Source organism: Loxodonta africana, chromosome X, assembly GCF_030014295.1.
Source record: "Loxodonta africana isolate mLoxAfr1 chromosome X, mLoxAfr1.hap2, whole genome shotgun sequence".
Taxonomy (NCBI): domain Eukaryota; kingdom Metazoa; phylum Chordata; class Mammalia; order Proboscidea; family Elephantidae; genus Loxodonta; species Loxodonta africana.
The window spans coordinates 35,547,687-35,574,079 of NC_087369.1; the positions used below are offsets into that span (position 1 = coordinate 35,547,687).

The 26,393-nt window shown below is 37.5% G+C and overlaps 1 protein-coding gene across 1 annotated transcript in view; it reads right to left on the reverse strand.

The window, feature by feature from the left end:
• Window positions 1-26,393, reverse strand: part of DMD (dystrophin) — a 1,889,362-nt gene that overhangs the window by 523,151 nt on the left and 1,339,818 nt on the right. The window contains exon 50 of the mRNA XM_010599731.3: window positions 21,075-21,264. Coding sequence (XP_010598033.2) covers window positions 21,075-21,264 — 190 coding nt within the window. The remainder of the gene's footprint in view (window positions 1-21,074; window positions 21,265-26,393) is intronic.

Consider the following 26,393-nt stretch of genomic DNA (forward strand, 5'->3'; position numbering starts at 1 on the left):
GTTATAAGTCAGAAAAAAAATAAAACATAATGAACAATGATTATTTATTACTGACTTAGCTAAGCTGACTTCTATTGTTATATTATATATGATACCACAATACAGTTACTTTAGTTTAAAAATAAAATAATACGCATACCCTACCTGGGATTAAAAGGCCAATAGTGACTATATTCCTCTACATAACCAAAAAATAAAATAAAATAGAAAAACAAACCTGTTGCCATCTAGTCAATTCTGACTCATAGAGACCCTACAGGGCAGAGGAGAGCTGCCTCATAGGGTTTCCAAGGAGGGGCTGGTGCATTGAAACTGCTGACCTTTTGGTTAGTAGCTGAGCTCTTAACCACTGCACCACCAGGGCTCCATATTTCTCTACATAGGATCACTGAATTAAAACCTATAGCTTTCATTTATTTTTACCAAATTTTCTAGTTAATTAAATCCAAGAATATCACTTTTTATTTTCCCACCAAACAATAGGTATATATTAATTCTAAGTCTTTGGAAACTATTCTGTAAAAGTAAACTGATCTTCATGTATTTATATCAGATATTTGTTTGAAAGTTGTTCTTAAGGTAGGAAAATGCTTTCTTTCAATGGTCATTGCAATCTCCCAGGTCGATAGTTTTCCTTTTTCATGGGGCCCAAAATATTTTTAAGAGCTCTGGTTGGGTTTGGTATATAAACCTCTGGAAGGGAGCACTCATAAATGAATTCTGATCAACAGATTGCATACATTTCGTAATCAGCTGTGCAGACTGAGCATTTTCACGGCTTCAGTCATTTTATATAGATGATTCAGAATTCATCAGTCCTACTGCCACTTTTATTATTTATGTATCCACGGTATTGACAGATTGCATTTTCTTCCCACTCTACTCCTCTTCTACAGGAATAGCACTCATGACATGGAATAGGGAGCAGCAAGACACATCATCTGACCTTCCTTCTTCATGGCATTACTCAGCTAATTCTGAAAACCCACCAACAATAATGTTGGATATGCAGATTCACATCAAACTTCCTTTTCGTTTCTTCAAGGGCTTTCTAAGGAATGTGAAGTCTACTTATTCTTAAGGTCACAATATATGTATGTGAATAATATAGTAATAGCTATGACTGGAATAATACAGAAGTTGTTATGGCTGCAGCTGCTGTAGATACAGGAATAAAATTCCCCTAGGAACAACAGCATCAGGAAGTCTTGCAGAGGGCCAAACTCCCAGAATTTTGAGCAATCGTACTGGTTGTGACATTTTAAAATATGTTGCAACTTCTCCTGGGATTACTAAAAGTTATAACTCTACCGAACTCACCTCGCGACAGTTTATGCCACTAATGCATTTTAAAGAAAAACTAACAGTAGTCTTTTCTAATGTCTCTTTGAATGGCTTAGACAATGTCCTTTGGAAGGCTCAAATTTGATTCAGCCATAATGACGGAGGAAATCAGTGCTATTCTTTGTCTCATTTTCATAAATTTCAGAAAGGTAAAGAAACACCAATTTCAAAAATGGGCATGTCTAATATTTACATGAAGTCTGAATATATAAAAAGATTGTTGTCAAGACAAATCCATTGCCTGGTTGTCTTCAGCTGACATCTATTTTTACATAGATAGAATGACTTAGATTCAGAAATTAGACATAAAAAATACTGACCAATCCAATTATTCAAAAGGCATAAAAACATATTATTTAAAAAATCTCTTCATAATATTATTGCTTTAAATAGTATAGCTTTGTAAACCTTTAATTAAATAGATCTATGGGTTTTAGATTTTTAATATCATGCAAACAAAATGGTAACATAATAAATCTATGCCAATTTTAGGAGTATTTCTAATGCTACATAACCAACTGGAAAGAAATTTCACGTATAATTATCTCGACGAAGAGGAACCACAAGGGTAATTAGTACAGCTAAGGTTCCATGTCACCACAAGGGTTAAGCCAGAAGGTAATGTTCATTATTTTTTATCTCTCTCGCAAAACCATGCGTTCGTGGGAATGCATGATGTATTAAAATGAAACACATTATACAATGCTTTCAATACTTTGACAGAAGGACTAGGGAGTTGATGCATTTTTTATTTGTTTCAAAACATAGTACAGAAACGTGTGTATCCCCAAGATTGGTGGTGTTTCTAATGATGACAAATGTTACTTACAAGTAAATTAACAGGAATAAACAGTGCATTTATGACGTACAAGTTTAATATAATGATATCAGCAGACAAGGGAACATGCGATTATTTGAAAATGCACGTATACCAGTCAACTGTTAAAAATAAAGTATAAAAAAATAGGCTTTATATTTTCATCAGAAAGATGGCTGATATTATTAGTTTTCCATATGTATTCAGGAAAAACAAGTTTCTTTGTTGTTTCCATTAGCTCTTGCCACAGTAATGCAGAATACAACTCAGTAGCTTCAAACCACAATCATTTATTCTCCTGGATCTGATGGCAAGTACAGCCCTGCTGAACATGTCTCTCGTCCTCTTCCGGAGACTGGTAGTCTAGCTGGGACACATCTTTGTCTTATGAATGGCAGAAGCACAAAAGGGCAAGCAGATACCTGGGAGGTCTCTTAAGGCCTAGACTTAAAAGTAGCACACTGTCACTTCTGTGCGCTGCCATTTGCCAAAGCAAATCACGCAGTCAAGCTGAAGACCAGTTGCCAAGTGCCACTGAATCAATTCCAACTTATGTGTGTCAGAGTACAACTGTGCTCCATAGGGTTTTCAATGGCTAATTTTTTGGAAGTAGATCACCAGGTCTTTCTTCTAAGGTGCCATTGGGTGGATTATGAACAGCCAATCTTTTGGTTAGTAGCCAAGTGCTTAACCACCTGTGCCATCCAGGGAATCCTAAACTGAAGGCCAGGGGTTGGGAATTACACTCCACCCATCAGGAGGCAATGTAAAGAGTGTGACTGCAGAGGGGGAAAGAACTGGGGCTAATCATTCAATCTACCACAGCTGCATAACAATTTCTTTAAGTATTTTATTTGGGGTAATACTTTAGCAGTATTATGTGAGTATACACAGGCTGATACAATTTCTAGTACAGGGAGTGGAACATGTCATTTCAGTCACAGGTCCTGTCTTACCCAACTCCAGAGTTGATTTTTTTTTTATTTTTAACTTTTATTGAGCTTCAAGTAAACGTTTACAAATCAAGTCAGACTGTCACATATAAGTTTATATACACCTTACTCCATACTCCCCCTTGCTCTCCCCCTAATGAGTCAGCCCTTCCAGTCTCTCCTTTCGTGACAATTTTGCCAGCTTCCAACTCTCTCTATCCTCCCATCCCCCCTCCAGACAGGAGATGCCAACACAGTCTCAAGTGTCCACCTGATACAACTAGCTCACTCTTCATCAGCATCTTTCTCCTACCCACTGTCCAGTCCCTTCCATGTCTGATGAGTTTCCTTGGGGAATGGTTCCTGTCCTGGGCCAACAGAAGGTTTGGGGACCATGACCATCGGGATTCCTCTAGTCTCAGTCAGACCATTAAGTCTGGTCTTTTTATGAGAATTTGGGGTCTGCATCCCACTGTTCTCCTGCTTCCTCAGGGGTTCTCTGTTGTGCTCCCTGTCAGGGCAGTCATCGGTTGTGGCCGGGCACCAACTAGTTCTTCTGGTCTCAGGATGATGTAGGTCTCTGGTTCATGTGGCCCTTTCTGTCTCTTGGGCTCATAGTTATCGTGTGACCTTGGTGTTCTTCATTCTCCTTTGCTCCAGGTGGGTTGAGACCAATTGATGCATCTTAGATGGCCGCTTATTAGCATTTAAAACCCCAGATGCCACATTTCAAAGTGGAATGCAGAATGTTTTCATAATAGAATTATTTTGCCAATTGACTTAGAAGTCCCCTTAAACCATGGTCCCCAAACCCCCGCCCTTGCTCCGCTGACCTTTGAAGCATTCAGTTTATCCCAGAAACTTCTTTGCTTCAGAGTTGATTTTTTGATGAGAATATATTATATGGGAATAATAAGATAATAATGTCCTTAAGGAGTTTGGGTAAATTAATTTTCTTCTGTTATTAGTTGTTAGGTGCTATGGAGTCAGTTCTGACTCATAACGACCCTATGTACAACAGAATGAAACACTACCCAGTCCTGCACCATCCTCACAACCGTTGCTATGTTTGACCTCATTGTTGCAGCCACTGTGTCAATCCACATACAATACTATGTAAAAGAAAATATCTCACGTCATAAGAATTAGTCACTTCCTGTGAGAAGACCTGCAGCAAAGGGGCTTCTCAATCAGATATATCATGTAGATAAACTACTCAATCAACATACACACACACACATATTAACTCCCCTTAGAATTCCAACTTTTTTTTTCCATTTTGTCTTCTAGATTCTTATTTTTCCTGGTGGTATTCCATTTTTGTAAATAGAAAAGTAAAAGAAGAATGTGTTTGAAAACCTGCTCAGAGAATGAATTTCAATTTGGCTCCTCTATTATAGGACTAATTTGCTTCCTATGTGCAATCTTGGTGTGATCACTGTTGCATATATTATTGAATTTCAACTCTTATGCTCCCACTTAAACTCATTTTGAGATAACTCACTCTGTAGTTCAATTGTCTGAGTTTTACTGAGACCAAATGCTGCCATGACTTGTCTCAGACATCTTGGTGTTACATTTGGTGTAGAAAACAGGAGAACTTCCTACCATATTTCTTTTTTTTCTCTGTTTTATTAGGTGAGAGTATGCCTTTCTCCCTTGGCTTGTCAGACTTTAAAGAATAGGAAAGCATGTAGTTTATATTTTTGTCTCTCTTATCGCGCTCTCTCCTCCTGCCTCTCTTGAATTAGCTAATTATTTTCTATTTTAATCACATTCATAACAAAATATTTTATATGTGCAAAGAAATGTAGAGAATCAAGGAAAAAGTTAAAATAAGTAAAACAAGGAAAGCCTGTTCAGAATGAAATCTTTGGTTGAATTAAACAAAAATGATAGATTTTATTACCTCAGCTTATATACAAAAGGAAAATAATACAATACTTAAAGTTATAGATGTAAAATGACTTATTTGAGGGAGAAATTTGCTTAAGACCTTACTAATTGGTTAGTAAAATGTAGCTGAAGGACTGATGCCTTTCTGAAGATACTTAGATAATCTATTTATGCTGTGAGTCAGAATTGACTCGATGGCACTGGGTTTTCTGGGTTTATTTACCAACAGTCACGTGTGAATGATAACTATATGACCACTCTCCTTCGCTTTTTATCTGATACATAGTCCTACATAGAATCTATTTCAGCACTCTAAACATGCATGTGCAGGTATACACACACACAAACAACAAAATAAAGTTTTTTCTCTCCCTCTCTTCACTAACTTTTGAGAAATGATAATAACATATACCCTATTTAAAAAATGTATTTCTATGGAAAACAGAAGGTTTTCTAAATCAGGGTTGAGACATAATTATGAAAAATGCAGCCAATAATACAACTGGTTTCACTTATAAGTATAAACTTGAAAAAGATGAGGAAAAAATTTTCCTTCTGATCCTGTACTTTGGGCATGTTAGGCTAAGTTATAATTTAATGTCATGAGTCATTAGATCATAACATTAAATTAATGATGATGGCTCAGATGGAGGCATGGGCAGTTTTATATAATATGCAAAGGGAAAAAGAAAGAAAGTGGTAATGGAGCTCTTCCTTGATACCATCTGGCTTAGCGTTTTCCCCATGCCTCTCTGAAACAGTGGGAGGGATAAACAATACTGTTTCTGATTGGCTAGGAATTGGAGATGTAGATACCAAATGGAAAAAAAAAATCTCAAACACAAGCAGAAAGTCTATTATTTTCTGCATTTCTTTCTCCCGCATAAGCACAGAGAATCTGCCTTACAGAATCACAATTTGTCAAATTTCAGAGCTGAAATGGCCTTCAGCAAGCATCTGGCTCAGTGGTTCTCAAATTTATGCCTGCACAAGAACCACCTGGGGGCTCTTTAAATATGCAGATTCCCTGGCCCATCCCTAGAGAGTCATCTCCTGACATACTGCATTTTTCATAAACTTCCCAAGTAAAGATGATGCAGGTGGTATATGAACTTGGAGGAACTTTAGTCTAGCTCCATCACTATTCAGAGGATAAACCTGAGGTTCGCAATGCCACTGACTTCCCCAGGATCACACACGTTAGTGGATAAGAACCCAGCTCTCTTGACCTGTAAAATAAGACACATTGCGCTCTCTGATACCTTACTGTTTCTATAAAGAGTCCCTCAAAAAGTCTGTTAGTTCATGCTTTTATTTGCTGAATTCTTTTAACTGCTTGCTCAAGATGTGTTCTGCCTCTTTAAGAAATGAGGTCCTATCATTTGTCCAACTTCAATAAAAGGCTGTTAAATGAGAGCAAGGACTCAGCAAGGGCAGTCCTGGGTGAGTGAGATAGGTAGAGCCAGGAGGCACGCACAGCAACGTGAAATGCATTTTCTGCCTAGTTGGAAGTCACTTGAAAAGAAAAAGAAAAGGGAAGCATGAGAGACAGAGAGACAGACAGGCACTGGTATATATGAGACCTGATGCTGTTAAAATACCTTGGGGCAAACTGTAGAGAAGAGCAAAGCAAATAGGGAAGTAAAAATATAAGCACCTATATTGCTATACCAGAGGTACTTTATTGTGCTTAAGATTTAATTTTATTTTGTACAGTTACCGTCGTATTTTGCAGCTTTTTTTTTTTTTAGGTAAGAAGGGAAGTTATTTGATTTATGTTCTGGTGTAGAAAAAAAAGCTTAAATTTTTAAAAACATCAGTATTACTGGTATATGTCTAATTCTTTGCCTGGGGACAAGGCCAGATAATGCTTCTGAGAGGAAGTGACATTTTGGCCAAGAGTTGAAGCATGTGTAGGAGTTAATCAGGTAGATAAGAAGGGAAAAGGTATTCTGGGCAAAGCGAACCTCTTCTCTTGACCTGGATAATGCCTGCTTGCTGTTTAATATTCAGCTGCAGTATCTTTTACAAGAAGCTTTCTGTGGCAGTTTTAAAACTTGGCCCCCAAACTTCTTGACACTCCTCCATGGAAAGGTGGAGTTTATTATTACATTTGGGCTCTGTCACTGCTTGCCCAATAGAATACCGCAGAAGTGAAACTAGGCTAGTTTCTGGCTCAGGCAGCCTTTAAGAATCTGACAACTTTAACTTCTTGTCCGTTGGGATGCTTGCTCCTGGGACCCAGCCATTATGCTGTGAAAAAGCCCCAACTGTTCCATGGAGAGGCTCATATGAAGAGGAACTGAAAGCCAGCACCAACTTGCCAGCCATGTCGGTGAGCCTCTTGGAAGTGGATCCTCCAGTACCAATCACCCTGCCCCAGATGCTATCATGTGACGCAGAGACAAGCAGTCCCCACTGAGCTTCACCCAAATTGCAGATTCACATGCAAAACAAATAACTGTTATTGTTTCAAGCCATTATATTTGGGGCTGGTTTGTTATACAGTAAAAGAAAACCAGAACACTTTCACTGATCCCCCCCCATAAGGTGTCAGGAGGTACCCCATCCTCTGGGCAATCAAAGGACTCTGTACTCACCTTCATTATTGTCCTTATCTTCTTGGTTCATCTCCCTGTCTTCCTCCCCCTAGTCTGCCACTATCAATTTCCCTTTAGGCAGGTACATATCTTATCAGTCTTTGTATCCTCAAATCTCTTTTAGTTTCTGTGGCAGATTCCACTTTTCAATATCTATCCTTAAAAACCATGGTCAGGAATCTACTCAAACATTACATTCTTCCACTATGTTTCAAGTTGTAGTGAGTGCACACAAAGTATACATCATATGAATATAAAAACTTCTTTAAGATCATGGATGGGAAATGAATTTAGAGTCATCTAATCAATTCAATGGTTACATCCAAATAATGACAATAATCTTCTACTCCAAAACAGAAAATATCAACACTTTGCCATAAAAAAAAATGAAAATGCTATCTCTTCTCATCTCAGTTTTTAAAATTGTAATGTACGGCAGCTTTCCAACCATTTGTGAAACTACTGTAAGAACTAAAAATAAGATTTATGGAGTAAATCATTGGGAAGAATGCCCGGTCAAGTGGTTCATAAATATCCAGGTTTCATTCTATTTGGGGTCATAGCCTTGAATTGAATCCGATACGGAATTGTTGAATTGGGAGCAAAGGATTGAGGTGAAATGTGGTTGGCTCCACAGAACAGATTGAAATGCTGCTTTCTGCAGAGAATAACTTCTTCTGTAACTCCCAAGGAATCATATATTTCAAAAGGTGTTGGAGGTGAATAAAAGGGAGGAAAACTGAAATCTTTAGAGAATTTAAAGATTACATTTATAATGACTCAGGATGTTGTAAGTTATAATAATAAAAACATTGAAGAGTCAACCTGTTAGTAGACATCTCAAGGACAACCACAGACGCAGGAGCAAACAAAAGTAATTTGTTGCTTTTCACTATCAGGAAATAGACATTCTTCTATCTAGACTAATATGATCTTCAGTGGGGACTGATTTATATCTCTTGTATTCATGAAACTCTCTTTCATAACCAGGTGTAATGGCTTCTTTTACCTCTACAGGGAATGTCTGATTTATGCACAGACCTTTGTTCAATAACCTTTCTTTAAAGATTGATGCTGTTAAACATGAAAAAAAAAGTGAACTTTTTGACATTTTCCTTTAATGTAATTTAGAAAACCATGTAAACTGCCAATGGACCTCATGTGGAATGAAAATCACATGCTGATAACCTAAATTATTTTGAATACTATTAATCTTTGACTAATACCTGAAATATTCTATTATCAGAATTGTGAAAGGAGCAAAGAGACAGGAATACAGTTCATTTAAAAAAATTGTATATGCAAGACTAAGATTCTTAGATTTTACTCCCATCAATTAACACCTTCAAAATTTTCCAACAAGGAGGGGGGCATTGCTATCCACCACATAAAGGAGTTTTAGTTTTCTGCCTAGAGAGTCTGCCACCAAAGACCTCTAATCCTCAAAAATGCTTTGAGATTAGAGGAGGAAGTGACATGAAATTCTTTGACTTTTTCTGTGGTCAAACTTCTCCTGACCTCTTCTATTCTTGTTTGAAGGAGGAAGAACTAAAATTATATGGCTCTTGTCCAGGTGCTGGTGGAGATCAAAGAGAGTGAATCATAGGGCCAGCCGTCTCATTGTCTTCAGTGCTAGACCTCATAAGATGCATTTAAAACAATTTTATTGTCCTACCTACAAGCCGTTGGTGTGATTTCTTGTGTTGCTCAGACTCTTTGGGAAAAATAAACTACTTTCACCAAAGATTATTTCAGGGAATTTCAATATCTGGTGTCTGGGTGAAAGGGGAGGGTAGCAAGTCAATTTGCTTCCCCAAGGAGGTCATTATGAAAGACAAAATATCTCTTTTTAATTTTCAGTGTAGTATATTTCTTCTCAAGAATAGGGGTATTGTATTAAGGTTTGCTTGTATCTGAAGACTTTAAAGGGCTTTTCAAACATGAGTTAATATTGACATTTAAAAACTAAAATCTATTGAAGATTATTAATCTTTTCTTGGTTAAAAAAGACCATTAAAGCTGTTTATAAAAAACAGTTTCAATACTCATGTTAGTCAATATTTAGGGCATAGTTTCATTAGTTTGTTCATTTGTTATTAAGTAGTTTTTCACACAAATCGAATGATGATTATGCCCTTAAGAAGCTGATAGTGAAATAAAGAATACTAAAGTTTATTTATAAATATATATACACATATAATGACATATTATACAAATATAAAAGAAACCAGATAATAGTAATAACATAATATTAGCTATACATACTGGGTCTTTGGTATGTGCCAGATACTGTTTTATGCCCTTGACATGTATTAATTCATACCACTCTCACAACCACCTGATGAGGTAGTTGTTAGCATTACCCTTGACTTATAGCTTAGTAAACTGAGAGCAATTAAGAAACTTGTCCGTGGTTAGTATCAGAATCACAATTTAAACTCCGAAGCCAGGTTTCAGAGACCACACTATTAAACAGTACAGTCTTCAGCCTCTCTAACATACAAAACATTAAACATCATTTAAAGTGCAGAGAAGGGTCTATGGGAATTGAAGAGGGAGACAAGATGTCTGGGGGGCGGTGCTCAGAGAAAAGGGAAGAAACGAATAAGTCTTTCCTTGAAAAATAGGTAGCATCTGGGTAAACTGAGATAGAAAAAAAAAAAGGAATCCTGGGGGAAAAAAAAACAAAGTCATCAAAAGACACAAAATTAGGCTGTCTTGCTATTCATTTTGGTAGGAATTGAGGGTGCGAGGAGGGGAAAAATAAGAAATAAGTTTGGAAATTGAGTTTGGGGGTCAATTCTGGAGGGCCGTGTGAAGGAGTTTGTAGAATATTCTAAAGCCTTTAAGAAGTCATAAAATATGTTTGAATAAAGGAGTCATTTCATTCATGCACTCATTTGACAAATATTTATCAAGTACCTACCATGTACTATGAATAAACAAGTGGATAAAGTAGATGAAATCCCTGCCCTCATAGAATTTATATACTAGTTATAATCTTTTTTCTACGCAGTGTTGTTGTTGTTAGGTACCATTGAGTTGGTTCCAACTCAAAGTGACTCTATGTACAACAGAATGAAACGCTGACCAGCCCTGCTCCATCCTCACAACTGTTTCTATGTTTCAGCCCATTGTTGCAGCCACTGTGTCAATCCATCTCGTTGAGGGTCTTCCTCTTTTTCACTGACCCTGTATGAAGCACGATGATGTCCTTCTCCAGGGACTGGTCCTTCCTGATAACATGTCCAAAAGCTATGCATTAGAAAACTTAATTTAAAATGGCAACCTGCAGATTGGATTGGAGTAATGTTGGGGGAAGAATGATTGCAGGGAAGTAAAAGGCAATTTAAGAGACTAAATTAGATTAGTAGTAAGAAAGAAATGGGTGCAAAGGATTATGAAGACAAAATCAACAGATCCTGAAAATGAACTAGAAAGTGGGACAAGTGAAAAGAAGATATAGAAACGACAGTGTTTTGAAATCTCTCTGACTGAAAAGATGAATAACAGGAAGAAGATATTGACTTTGGTAAAAAAAGATATGGCCTACTTGAGTCATATTGAGTTTATGATGTCTGTGCTACTCAAATGTCTCACATGGAGTGCGAAATGTGGGATGGATACTGGAAAGAGATAAAAACGTCCAAATCACTGGATTAAAGAGATGGGCAGAAACTGTTTCTAGTGTAATGCCCAGCATATAACTGCCACTTAGTAACTACTGACTGACTATTGACTGCAGAGAAAAGGACTAATTAAAATAGAAAAAGGAACCTAGAACAGAACCTCGGGGAAAGAAAGGAGGAATGAATGGTTAGAGTCATAGGGAGACAGTAGTGTATAGCACCCCAGCAAGTTAAAAGGTAAAACATTTTTCATAGTATTTGGTGTGGACAACAATAAAAAATTATGTAGCGATTTCTAGGGCAATGAGAATTTTGTGAAAGCCGTTGCATCTGGCAGTTGTGGTAGTTTCATAGAGAAATGTTTCAGTTGAGAAGTAGATGTAGAAACCAGACAAAGAACATGAAGGAAGGATGAGTGTATAAGAAGAGGAAATATTTCTATTAATCAATACATTCTCATTAAGTGAATGATTTGCAACTTGCTTGTGGTTATCTTGGGTCTTTGCTTGGAATGCTGAGCCAGTGTAATGGGGTGGATAATAGGATCATAGAAGGTTAGATTTAGGTTCAAACACTGACCTTAAGTTATGTGACCTTAAGAGAAGTTACTCAACCACTCAAAGCCCCAGTTTTTCTCATCTGTAAAAAAGGGAAGGATGGTGGTATATCATGCAAGCAAAGCACTTAGTCTACTGCCTGTCACATAGTAAGTATTCAAAAAAATGTTACCAAAAAAAAAGTTAGTGATTATTTTTACCTATCCTAATAATTGGAAGGAAACCCTGGCGGCGTAGTGGTTAAGTGCTATGGCTGCTAACCAAAGGGTCGGCAGTTCAAATCCACCAGGTGCTCCTTGGAAACTCTATGGGGCAGTTCTACTCTGTCCTAGAGGTTCGCTATGAGTCGAAATTGACTTGACGGCACTGGGTTTGGTTGGTTTAGGAATAACTGGAAACCCCGGTGGCATAGTGTTTAAGAGCTATGGCTGTTAACCAAAAGGTCGGGAGTTCAAATCCACCAGGTGCTCCTTAGAAACCCGGTAGGGCAGTTCTACTCTATCCTATAGGGTTGCTATGAGTCAGAATCAGCCTGATGGAAACTTTTTTTTATAATCCTAATAATTGTATAAATACATAGTGTTTTTAAGCCTAGAAAAATAAAAACTTTTGTGACAGGCTTTTATTTTACATAATGGCCCTGGCGGTGGCGCAGTGGTTAAGTGTTTGGCTGCTAACCAAAAGCTCTGCAGTTCGAATCCCCCTTGGAAACCCTAGTGAGCAATTCTACTCTGTTCTATATGCTTGATAAGAGTTAGAATGACTCGATGGCAGTGGTTTTTTTTTTTTTGCCCTTCTAATCCGGTGTGATAAAACTCAAATTAGTTGATTTTCAAGGAAGTAGTAACAGCTAAGTTATTTCACCTCTCTAATTTTACCCTCCTCAAGTGAAAATGGAAATAATAACAGTATTCGTATTAGAGGTTTTCAGTGAGAATCAAATTAGAAATTGAAAGTAAAAACACGTTGCCCATGATAAAAATGAAAAATTTAGTTATCATTATTATTCTCATTACTAATTAATGTAACGGGAGACCCACTGAGTTTTTAAAGAGTACAGTATTAGATTTATATCTCCAGTTTGACTTTTGTCTAATGGTAATTCATAACGTTAATAAGGACCTTTCACTTGAAGAAAGCTTTTTCAAAGTGCTTTTATATTTATTACCTCGTAAGATCCTCACAAAAGCTCTGTGAGGAATAAAAGACAATGGTTATTAGGGGCTATCAAAATTGACTTTTCAGTATGCACGCTGTCTTCCCTTTAGTTTGTAGATATACAGTTACAGAACCCAATAATTGAATTACAATGTTATTCAATTTAGTACTTCCCTTGTATTATTATTATTTTTTTGTATTGTTCCAGATAATTGCTTCCTGTAGTGGCAATATCCAGAGAAGTAAGTTCCCAAGTTTTCCATACATTTGACTAACATATTTAAACGTGAAACAGACCAAGATAACATTGTCCAGAACATCATAACCCTTACAATCAAGTGACTAATCTAAACACATATTGCATTTAATTGAGGTAATGGTTTATTATTTCATCATTGGACCAAAACAAACAACAACAAAAAAAGGATTCTTATCATTGTCTATATTTAGGTTTCTTCAGGGGATGAAAAACCAGTCCTGAACAATTGCCCTCCTTGATTCCTTTTTCTAAACTTTTAATTATTTTCATTCTTTCTTTTTGGATTCTCTCTGTGACACAGAAATTTCAGAGTCCAAAACTGAAGCATAATAAAGTACTGAATATAGTAAGAAGACAGGCATGTCACTATTGAATCCTTTATTTCTGAGTAGTACAATCCATAATGCTGTGAATGTGGATGGCCTTTTTACAGTAGGCTCGCTATGAGTCAGAATCAAGTCGATGGCAACAGGCTTGGTGTTTTTGGGTTTTTTTTTTTGGTATATGAGAATAAAAGAAAAAATACAATTTCCATGGTTATATGAGAAAAGAAACTCATTGGAAAGAGTTTTTCAAGATCTTGGATACATTATACAAATGTTTTTGTTGTCAGTTGCCTTTGAGTCAGTTCTGACTCATGGTGACCCCATATGTGCAGATTGGATCAGCTCTATAGGGTTTTTAAGGCTGTGATATTTCAGAAGCAGCTTACAAGGCCTGTCTTCTCAGGTGCATCTGGGTGGATTCAAATCGCTAACCTTTCAGTTAGTAGTCGAGGGCTTAACTGCGCCACCCAGGGATCTGTGTCATTACCCAAATATTTCTACTTTTTCCACTGTCAGAGCTTTGTTAATTCTTTGCCTTTTTTCATGGCTCAGCCGTTAAGAGGATCTCCGTAACTATGCCCCCTTGAATAATGGCATTGCTTAAGACCAATTCTGTGGTACGGTAAGTAATATTTTGGTGAGATTTAGATGTATTTCTGAGTGGATGATGGGGAAATTCAAGTAACAATGGCATGGATTTGTGTGTTGTTGTTAGGGGCTATCGAGCTGATTTTGACTCATAGCGACTCAAGGCAGTAATCTGTAAAGAAGCAGTGTCATTGATTGAATTTCGTCCCCCCCAAAATCTGTCAACTTAGTTGTGCCATGAGTCCCGGTACTGTGTTATTGTCCACCATTTCATGTGATTTCCCTATGTGTTATAAATCCTATCACTATGATGAAATGAGATGGATTAGTGGCAGTTATATCAACGAGATATACAAAATTAGATAGTATCTTAAGGCAATCTCTTTGATATATAAAAGAGAGAAGTAAGCAGAGAGACAGGAAACCTCATACCGTCAAGAAAGCAGCACTGGGAGCAGAGTGCACCTTTGGACCTGAGGTTCCTGTGCTGAGATGCTCCCAGACCAAGGGAAGACTGATGACAAGGACCTTCCTCCAGAGCTAGAAGAGCGAGAAAGCCTTTCCCTGGAGCTGGCACCCTGTATTCGGACTTCTAGCCTACTGTACTGTGAGAGAATAAACTTCTTTTTGTTAAAGCCATCCACTTGTGGTATTTCTGTTAGAGCAGCACTAGATGACTAAGACAAGCAGATTGCAGGTCTTTCTCTTATGGAGCTGCTGGCTGGGTGGGTTCCAATCATTAACCTTTCGGTTAGCAGCCTAGCGCTTAACTGTTGCACCACCAGGGCTCCTTGGATTTGTGCATAACATCATTTATTTCTATGACTTTCATGTTTATATCCTTCATTTATTTATCTTCAGATCTTTCTCTTAAACTTCATGAGAGGTGACATTCTCATCTCAATTACTCACAGGTACTTCAAAACCAACCACACTCTTGACCTTCCTCCCCACAACTGTTTCTTCTCTTGAATTCTGCAATTCCGTGAAGGTATCATTCTTCGCTCAGTTGTGCAAAGCGGAAAGCAGGCAGTGACTCTTCATTTTAGCTCACATTCTCTCCTCACCTCTGCCTCCCATACAATACATCACAATGTTGATTTTAATTCCAAATACTTCACACATCTGTTTCATTTGTTCAACCTCATCGCCTTAATTATCATCTCTTGGGGTATTACAGAAGTAACTTTCTAATTGGTGTCCCTACATGGGTTTCATGTCTCTCTAGTTCATTGCCCTCACAGCCACCAGAGTGATCTGCCAAAAATATGAGTCTAGTTATTCCACTTCCTTGCTTAAAACTATGCTGTGACTTTCCAAAGACTACAGGTAATATCCAAACTCTTCAAGATAGATGGCAAGGGGAAGAGAAAGACACCTTATACTTAGAGTCCTCTGAGTCCAACACTCTGCCCCGCTGGTGGGCACTTTACATAATCCTATCATTTAACCCTCAAAATCCTGTGAAATATTATACCCAGTGAATTCAAAAAAAGGAAAAAGAAAACCCATTGCCATCAAGTCAATTCCGACTCATAGCAACCCTATAGGACAGAGTAGAGCTGCCCCACAGGGTTTCCAAGAAGCAGTTGGTGGGTTTGAACTGCCAGCCTTTTGGTTAGCAGTCAAGCTCTTAACCACTGCACAATCAGGGCTCAACTCATTGAATAGAAGAGTGTAACCGAGACTCAGAAGTTGGACAACAAGGCAATAAGCAGTGAAATAACCAATCTTTCTGCCTATAAGGCTCATAGTCTACCTAGTATGCCATGCTATCTTTCTACATAATTTAGCTCCAGCTGATGTTTCCTATCTCATTTCTTATAACAACCACACCCCAGCCATAGAGAAATACCTGCAGATTCTCAAACTACTACACTGCTCAGGCCTGTGGACGTACTGTTTCCTCTGTGAACAACGTTCTTTTGAACCCTGCGTACCTGGCTAACTTCTAACAAATTCTTCTAATGTGACTCTCTCTAAACAGGGGTTGCCAACCTTGGCTGTACATTAGAATCATGTCCAGGCCACACTGAACATCAATTAAATCTGAATCTCTGGGGGTAAAACCCAGGGATCAACACTGCTAAATGCTCTCCAAATGATTCCAATGCATAAGCAAGGCTAAAAACCAGCCTTCTAGGTGCATTCTCTGACCTCCCTGGTGGGTTTAGCTTAATCCTCCTGTTTTCACCCTCTACAATACTAATCACACTGCTATAATTTTGTCTTAATGTGTCTATTTTCGCTTCTGGTATATGAGCCTCTCAAAGGCAGATATCATGTCCCAATACAAAGCCTTTTGAATATATATTACATAGTGACTCAGAATGTACACACACATGTGCAAACATACATACAAACACAGCTGAAATCAAAGCTTCACAGAACAATACTGATGTTTCCTTAAGAGTTATGGAATCTGTCATTTTCCTTTCTCTTTCCTTCCCTTCCCATCCATCCCTTCTAGTCTATTCCTTTCTATTTAAAAAACATTGCTTGATACTCAATAAATTGATTGCACAACACAGTACTGGGTCTGACCTCTGTTTGAAAAGCATTGTTCTATTCATATCTGTACTGTTAGTTCTAATACCATGCTAGGCACCAGGCAGATGTTTAATAAAGATTTGTTGAATTAATCAAAGTTGTCAGGAATTTAATATATATAAAAGTTTTACTGGTCCAGAGGAGTAGGCATTTCATTGATCACCAGGTAAAAGAAAAATATCAAGATTCACTTTACTCTTTAGATACTAATCAAAATAGAAAGATTAAAAAATACATAGAAAAAAAACAACTCAAATTACACCAACAGAAAGGAATATACAAAGTTTCCTGTTTTTAGAAGTAGAAATTCTTAGACTGCTTTTCTATTCTAAGAAGTTTCAGGAAATATGACATTCCGATTTATTCATGATACTAATTAGGCTGCTTATATTACATTCTTCCCTCTTCCTAGGGACTTAACCCATGGGCCAAGATTTTTTGAGAAACAATGAAGTTACTTCCCCAAATTCAAGATTCTTATATTAGAAATCTAAGCTATCTTAATCAATTTACAGGTGTACTCAGATATATAGTTCAAAGTTTATCCAATTTGTCTCTCTGGAAGGCTTTTGTTTAATAGAAGAGAATTTTTATAAAAGGGAGGAGTAGGGAGGAGAACTGGGTAAAAAAAAATAGGTTTAGAGAACTTAGTGAGTTGAGAGATATGGCCTGAGACCTGACTCAAATCAGAGAGAAAGCGATCTCATATATTAACGATTCATTAATTTCCTCTTTCTGAGGAAAAGGTTCTTAATTATACCGTCTTTATGACCATGACTCACCCTCCCCGCCCCCAACTGCACACTTTCTTTACAAGTTGAGATTACAATGATCTCTTAAGGGTGCTTAGAGAATTAGGAAGATTTGTGAAATTCTTGTGAAATATTAGTAAATATGCAGTTTTCCATTTTCAGTTAGCCACTCATGGTTCTATGTTAGAACTTGGATCCATGAACATATTTATCAACTGTCTTAGGCCCAAAGCACGAAATGATTTGGACATAGGAAGAATCTGATTCAATTATAAATAACAGCTCTTCATTTTAAGGATAAATTTGCAATTTAAAAATTCCCAAGATGTCACCCCTCAGGGCTGTATATGGTGTTCTATAAATATATAGACTTAAAAATTCCAGTGAGACTATCAGAAATAACAACATTTATAAGAAAAATCCCCTCATCCTGAAGTGCAAGGACAACTATAATGTCCTTGCTTTTAGTAAGAGAAGTAAGTAACATGTTTTTCTAATATGCAGGGAAAATTCTAATGGCTTCAGAGTGGAATTAATCAGGTTAATTCCATTCAGGAAGCATATGCTTAATAATACAAGTATGCTTGTTGTTGTTGGCTGCCTGAATTGGCCTCCCACTCTCACAACAACCCCATGAAGAACAGAATGAAATGCTGCCTGGTTCTGCACCATCCCCATGATCAATTGCTTGATCTGACCGTTGTGATCCATAGGATTTTCATGAGCTATTTTTTAGCACTAGATCACCAGGCTTTTCTTCCTAGCCCATCTTAGTCTGGAAGTTCTACTGAAACCTGCTCAGCATCACAGCAACGTGCAAGCCTCCACTGACAGATGGGTGGCAGCCGTGCATGAGGTACATTAGCTAAGAATGGAACCCAGGTCTCCCACGTGAAAAGTGAGAATTCTACCACTGTCACCATACGTATGCTTGTAGAACTCATGAATTCTGATTATTGCTGGGAGAATTAAACATCCTATGACACGGATGATAAACAGTGATAGATAGTTTAGCAAGAACTAGACTTTCCATATGTAGAACAACTAATTGACAGTCATAGAGAAAAAGATATTTTGTGAAGGTTTTCAACCCCTCACTCCACTTAGCAGCATTTGTATAAAGTAAAACATCACTACTTTGGGGCAGACAGATGTATCAGAATCTTGGGAGAGCTGCTGCCCTGGATAGGCATTTGGAGTTTTCTGTTTTAAAATGTAAGAGCTGTTCTTGCTATACAGTGTGAATCGAACAATGAATACAATCCTACCAGCTTCTTCAAATGAAGTGCAAAGGCATACCTTGCACTTTATTTCTTTCGTATGTATTATAGAAAATTCCTTTTGTTCACAATACAAATTCATACTTGGAAGGAAGAAAGCAAATACTTGCATTTAGCTGAAATACTGAAATTTCATGTAATCTCCAAAGGTATGCTGTTTTTATTTACTTTCAAACTTGGCATTTCCATTTGATGCATTAAAACACCAGTATCTTGATTCAATTCTAACAGCTGAAATGTGTCATTAACAATAATCGATAGTGGCAGTAGTTTACAGTTTTTACCATGACATCTCCAAATCTTTCATCAGAGAACCATCATTCAGCTATCTAACTAAAATTCAGAGCTGGCTATAAATGTCATTCCTATCTATAAAATGTTTAAACCTTAGGCAACTGGAATTTACAGAAAAACATAATACTAACTGTGAGGGAATGAAAAAAAGTCTCTGTTTTTAAATAACTGTGGATTCTGTGTTACGTTCCTATCATAATTAAGGAGAAAAGGACACCCCTAAGGTTTTCAGAAACTCTAAGGGAGCTTTGAAAAAGAAAGAACATTTTTATGAATAATATAACATAAGCTAAGAAGGTTTCTCAGTATAATCTCTAGTTTTGAAAACGATCAGAAATCTAAACGCAAAATGTAGTTTACTCTCTACTCTTCCATGGTAAATATAGTTAGGAAACATGATTTTTTTTTCTTTAATGACTGAGAATCCTGCAGTCTCTTAGGATTAGGAATTGAAATATGAATTCTCATTACATAGTACTGCAGATATAAATGTAAAATGTATACGAGATAGATGGATGTAGCCCTCAACTAGACTTACACTATTTAGAGGATGTTTTTATTAAACCCCTGATATCAAATTATTTTTTTGGTCATTTGATTATTATTTTTTTCAAGGTAATATACTAAAAAAAAATCACGTAATCAGCCTTTTACTTTTCCTATAAGATAGTTGATGAGAAAATATGAACCCCTTATATTTTTTAAAGATTCTAGGGTGCTTTTACAGGCACTTGCAGGGTGAAATAAAATTTTATTTATGAAATGTCATTGGGAAAATAAGTTACAGCCGTATGTTGTCTAACCATTCATCTAAGAATGACCAAAAATCTCAATGTGCATTGCTTTTACATTCTGTCACAAGCTATGGAAGATATCTTCAAGGATAAAGTCGGGTGTTGTTAAAAACAAACTACCTTCAAATGATAAAACTGACTCAACACACATTATGGAGGAACAAGTGGGATCAGAGGAGGATGATAAAGCAAGAATAATAAACTCGAGAGAAAGTTATAAACGGCCACTGTCATCTTCTCTATGCACAGGAATACTAGAGTAAAACAAATGTCATATCAAAACAGAAAAAAAAGGAGGAGAAGGAAAACCACAACAACAACCAGGAGGAGGGGAGAAGAAGAGGAAGGAAAAGAACTTTTGCTTATTACAGTTTGATCTTGGAATTATTTTTCAACTTCAGATCGATCGCTTTTTTCATCATAAATTAAACATACCAAAAAATGAAACTAGTCCAAAAAATCGACAATATGATTCCAGCCCTCCATATTTTATTTGAAGTACTAGTAAAGTTCTTCTTTTAAAACACAGAAACCAACTACCTACAAGTGCACGTATCAAAACTCCCTAATAGTTCAGGAAAATTATATCAGGCATTGAGAATAAATTTAAAGAGCCTCCATAACTGTTGAATATGATTCTCACCAAGACTGCATTAAAACAAAACTACCCTACGGTTCTGCCTTCACTGTTTATGCATATGGAACTTGAGCGCAATCGTTTTTGTTTCTAGGAAAAACAATTGTCTGAAAATTGTATGATCATTAACTATGACAAATTTAGCCATCTCGTTTCTACTTTCACAGATCATGTTAGGAAGAAAGGTATGAAATGCCAGATTAACATTTTAAGATGTATTTGAAAGTAATGAAGGGAAACCGATTCAGTTAACAACGCTAAATAAAACAGACAATTCATAAGATGCTTTCCCTGTAAAATATTAAATAAACACTCAAAATGGCAACTTTTCTTCAGTTTAATAAACCAATCCCTAACTTTTTTCTAACTTATTTCTCAGGCTGAGCAACACTGCTTCTTGACCAAAGCTCTGGTTTTTATATGCAAGTTTTCCTTGTCAAAAATAGTACTTTGTAGACGATCAGGCTGTAAAATGAAATAAATAAATGACATTTCCTTCTTCCTCTGCCCTTCTCCTTCTTGCCCAAATGCTTATATATAGTAAGCCACGTAAAACAACTATTTTATATTGTCCCCAGCATTTAGAAGTGCAAATACTACAAATGCCAAGAATTGTTCAGTTGGGTTCACAAGAATGCCAAAGTGGAAATGCTTGACTTACTTGCCATTGTTTCATCAGCTCTCTTACTCCCTTGGAGTCTTCTAGAAGCCTCTCCTTATGAGTGGCATCTTGCAGGACGTTGGCAGTTGTCTCAGCTTCTGTAAGCCAGGCAAGGAACTTCTCCAGGTCCAGGGGGAACTGTTGCAGTAATCTCTGAGTTTCTTCCAAAGCAGCCTCTCGCTCGCTCACTCTGCAAAGGAGCAAACATCCAGATGCAATTCTCCGCGAGTATCAGAATGGTGTACCCAATGAACTCCACGAAAAGAGCAAATAAAGCTGGAAGAATACAATTGTAAGATCTCAACAAAGGAGTGAGCTGTTGCTAAAACTCCTCTTAAGAGCAGCGACAACAACAATTAAAACATCTTGCAGTTCATTTACCTTTATTTTTACTTAGGCTTCTGCATCGGGCAAGGGATGCAAGAGATCTATTAAGCAACCAATGATCATTGCAGATTTCTATACATCCTCCTCCCCCCCCCCAAAAAAGGTGTTATATATAGCTGAAATTTTGGACTTTTGAAAGTTTATATATGGAATTTCATAAAATATCATTTTTTAACATTCTAGTTTCTGCTGATCAATTTTGAAAGCTTATTTTAATATGCTGCAAAAGCTTAAGCTAACCTTTATAGGTAAAGCCCAAAATTCCTACACTATGCTTACCTTTGATGTCACCCTGAGGCAGGAAACAAGGGTTAGGAAGGCAAAGAGAAAAGTCAAGAAAATACAGATCTAGGGTGGAAAGTCGAACACTGGAGGGAAAAAAAAAAAAAAGAAGGGGACTGGAGGGCAAAGGGGAACAAAAAGACTAACAAGTAGAAAAAGAACACATTTCATTGGAACCATGGTGTAACATGTCATTTGTATGACACTGGCTTATTATAACTATCGTGTTGGCTTTCATTACCTGTTGGTCATAGAACAGAGAATACTTTCCAAAAGAAAATTTTTAGGGAAAATGGAGAAATGGTAGACAGCCTTAAGAACTAGAGAGATGTAGGTTCAAATACCAATGCCCCTTACTAGAAGGGTGATATGGCAAGTTACTTAACCACTCTCACTTCTCAGTTTCTTATCTGCAATGCATATTGCTGGGAAGAGAATTAAAATACAATAATGCATCTAAAGTTGAACACCTCACATATATATAATAGTTGTCATCAAGTCAATTCCAACTTGTGGAGATCTTACGTGTGTCAGAGTAGAACTTTGCTCCGTAGGGTTTTCAATGGCTGATTTTTTGGAAGTAGATTGCCAGGCCTTTCTTCCAAAGTGCCTCTGGTGGACTTGAAGCACAGTTTAGGCAGTGGCATCACTAGGAGGGTGTGGTTGGGGGGTGCGGACTGCACTGGGTAACACTGTCAGAGGAGTGACACCAAAATGACTTTCTATAAAATTTTTGTGCAGTGTTTCAGCAGAAATTTATTATTTCTTATAAAAATATTCCTGTAGTTAGTTATAACAACAACATTTTTTTTCGTAGGTCCAGTTTAGATGTATCAGTATACCTACAAAGCTAAAACTCTATGTAAATTTGCTTTTCAAACCTTCGAATGCACTCCGGTCAGAGTTGTCATTATCACCCAATTACACTGCTGTTTGGAATCACGTGATTTTTTTTTTTTCCACTATAAGGACTCGCTGTTGTTTTTGTTGCTGCCGGTGTTTTTATAGTTGCTGATTTTGTCAAATTTTGTGGTGTTTTAGCTACAATCATGTGGTAATTAGCATGGGGGGGTGACACCATCCTTTATTGCACTGGGTGACACCACTCCTAGTGATGCCACTGAGCCTAGGGCATTAACCGTTTGGACCACCCAGGGACCCCTTACATATTCTAAAAAATTAAAAAAAAATTATTTTTTTATTATTTTTTTATTTTTTAGATAATTCTAGTTACTCAAAAATGTTAGTTCTCTCCCCCAACACGCCGTTATCTTATTCCTCTGGTTTTTTTAGAGGAGATGAACCAAATTCACTAATGAAACAAAATTCTAGGAGAAAATTTATTCATACTTTCTGATAACATATCGAATGCACATATTTCAAGTATACACATATATGCCCTCAGCACACATCTGCATAATAATAGCTCAGGAGGGAAAATTGCCTTGAGCAGTAACAGTCCCATCTAAAAAGATGCAGGTAAATTTTGTCTGCAATGAGGAAATTAGCACTCTATTTAAATACCTTATTTGCCTTCTATTACTACCCAAACATTTCCTGGGATTAAACATAAGCTAAAAATGGATTTTAAAACATTGAACACTTGAATATGATACACACTGCTTGTTAAGACGTGATTGTCAATAATTATGCAAAACTGCAATTTATTTCAGCAGCAACTTTATCATGAGATGTGCAAAGCAGGCAATAAACAACTCCTGCCAAGCCAGAGGCAGCAAAGCCCCGGAAGAGCTGTTTATTCATCATGGGTGAGGTTTTTGCTGAGTACACAGTCTTTCACAGTGTAGTTTCTGTGCTCGTACTGGATAAAAATCTTCTGTCTGCATTAACTGGTGGAGAGTAGAATAGGTTTATGAGGATGCAGCTATTGGAAAAAAGTAAGCAGTGCACTACGCTATTTATCAACTCCTAAATAAACTTGAATACTGCACAGTTAAAAGGTAGCAGAGTGTTCTGGTTGGACAAAGAAGTTAAACCTCACGTAGTTCAAGGGCAAGCCTGGACTGCTGGCCCCCAGCTTATCTAGTTTTCAGGTGAACTACCAATGCAGACAGAAATAGAAAAATTGTTATGTATTTATCTACTTTTTTTTTTTTATTATTGTTTTGTTTGTAAAAATTCAGAACCATTTCGGCAGCACTGAGAATCTTATTGTTATAATCTGGCCTGAAATGTACAGGTTGGACTATGTAAAACTGCTGACATTTGACCATTCTGACCTACAAACACAGCAATTTCCTCCAGTTCAAGCTAATATTTCTTGGTTGGCTTCAGTGTTTGAAATCGCTGAGACTTAATCCATCTCCAGGCCCAAATTTGGGCTAGTAATAAACTGTCAGACTCCAAAAGACAAATGCAGGATTGGACACTGACATATTTTCTAACGTACGCCAATTTCACACACAATAAAAGGGCAATACAAAACTCTTCCCTGGCAGAGTAAAACTTAGAGAATTAGATATTGTGCATTTTATTATCAGCTTCATCTTCGTGATGAGCTGCACTTGAGGCATCTTTGTTCCTCTATCCATAAGCTAGAAACACTACTTGCCCTGTGCTTCCAGAGCAAGTAACTAGTAAATAACTTTCCAAGAGTTGTTTGTAAAACGCAATGCACATAAATCAGATGAAAGGGTTCTACTGAGACAATGAGATTTTCTGCCAAATCCTACCAGTGAGTCTGCTGCTTGGTAAATTAGGCCCTCAGGGAAGAGCAGTAACTCTTTCAGGACAGTGAGGCACCGTTTTCCTAAACGACCTCCTTGCGGTCTGAAATATTGACATCAGGCTGAATATTTTCTAACTTGGAAACTACTTAAACAAATTCAGTGGCAGCAACAACAGAAAATTTCTTCAAATGAGCTCCTTTATAGGGCCTCTTTGATCACAGGTGAGCTTGTTGTTTCCTGCTTGTGTGGGAGTTTTAAGACAATGTTCTTTCTCCTGGGATCCACATATGAACGTTGAATTCCTAAATTTTAATTGTGCCAAGTCTAGACTAGAAATGAGTCAAGGACACGTAATTTCCGTATCTATGCATTCAACATAGCTCTAAATATTAGCTCATAGTTTTTAATTTTCCTTAACCATATGGCTTTAAATGGTTTATATGATAAATAAAAAAATGCAGAAATAAACAGAATCATAAAAAATAGCCTTAGAACAAAACTAAAGGTCTTAGAGGGCTTGAACATAGGTTGTCGTTTTTTAACTCCTTTGGCCAGTTTTTTTTTTTTTAATTCCTTTGTCCAGTTCGAGGATCCCTGGTGATGCAGTAGTTAAGCGCTTGGCTGCTAACTGGAAGACTGGCTGCTTGAACCCCGCAGATGCTCCACGGGAGAAAGATGTGGCAATCTGTTTCCATAAAGGTTTACAGCCCTGGAAACCCTATGGGGCAGTTCCACTCTGTCCTAACAGGGTCGCTATGAGTTGGAATCAACCCGATGGCAGTGGGTTTGGGTTTTTTTTTTGTCCAGCTTATCAAATTGTAGTCTCTGGAGAAAATTTGGCTGAACTTTAAAAGAAACAATAACCAGATATTAGAAATTATGCTTTACAAAAAGAATCTACTGTATCGGTAACTGCTTTTTTATATAACAAAGTTTAATAATCAGCTATTCCAGCTTAATAACGTATAAAAAAGTAGTTGATAATTTGATGGAGTAGTGAATGGTATGTTGATTTTCAAAGGTTTTCATTCTGTTCATAAGGGTACCATACACCATTCTAAATATGTAAATAAAGGATGGTGTGATCCATGGATTAGAACCATCAGCGCCATCTGAGAATGTTTTAGAAATGCAAATTCTCAGTCCCCATCGCATCCAGACCAAACCAGAAACTCTGAGGGTGGAGTCCTGCAAGCTGTGGTTTAACAAGCCATTCAGGTGATTCTGATACACCGAAACCTGTGAGAGTCGGAACTCCACGGGACTGCCTTGTTTTTCAGGATCTCAAAAGTTTTCTGCCTTGGACAGCGTGCACTCTTAGCAGTTTTCTATCCCTCTCTATTAGTGGAAAATACTTGAGTTTTCCTTCTCTGACAGGTTTCCGCCTTACACAGCTTCCAGCTTTACAGGTTTTACTATATATGCTCAAGTTTGAGAATCACTGCTGCTGGCGACCAAACCTTGACAACTATTGTAGTGGAGGCTGTGCTGGGCTGCCCAGACCCCTGTTTCAGACTGAAAAACTTCTTAACCCAATTGCTGAGAATGCTCTCAGCTGTCAGCCCTTTTTGGAAATTGGCCTCCGATAAAGAGAGCTGCTTAGCGCAAAGGCACCCAACCCCTTCTCCCAAGGCAGGCTGTGTGGCTGGCTAGTTAATGTGGGGGCTATAAAAGCCTGACCCCCTTGCTCCAACTCAGGATAATTCTGAAGAGCATAGGGTCGCTATGAGTTGGAATTGACTCAATGCACACAACAGCAACCCTGGCTTCACACGTCAGAGCTCCTCATAGGGTGGGGATGTTGTGGCTGCCGCTGCATGGTAGCTGAGCTTCTCCTTCTGCCCTATCCTGCTTACTTCGCTTTCCTCCCATCACAGGTGTTAATCCCTAAAGCACTTGCCAATAAATTGCCTGAACATTAATTGCTTTCTCAGGATCTGCTTTCTGGGGGACCTGACCT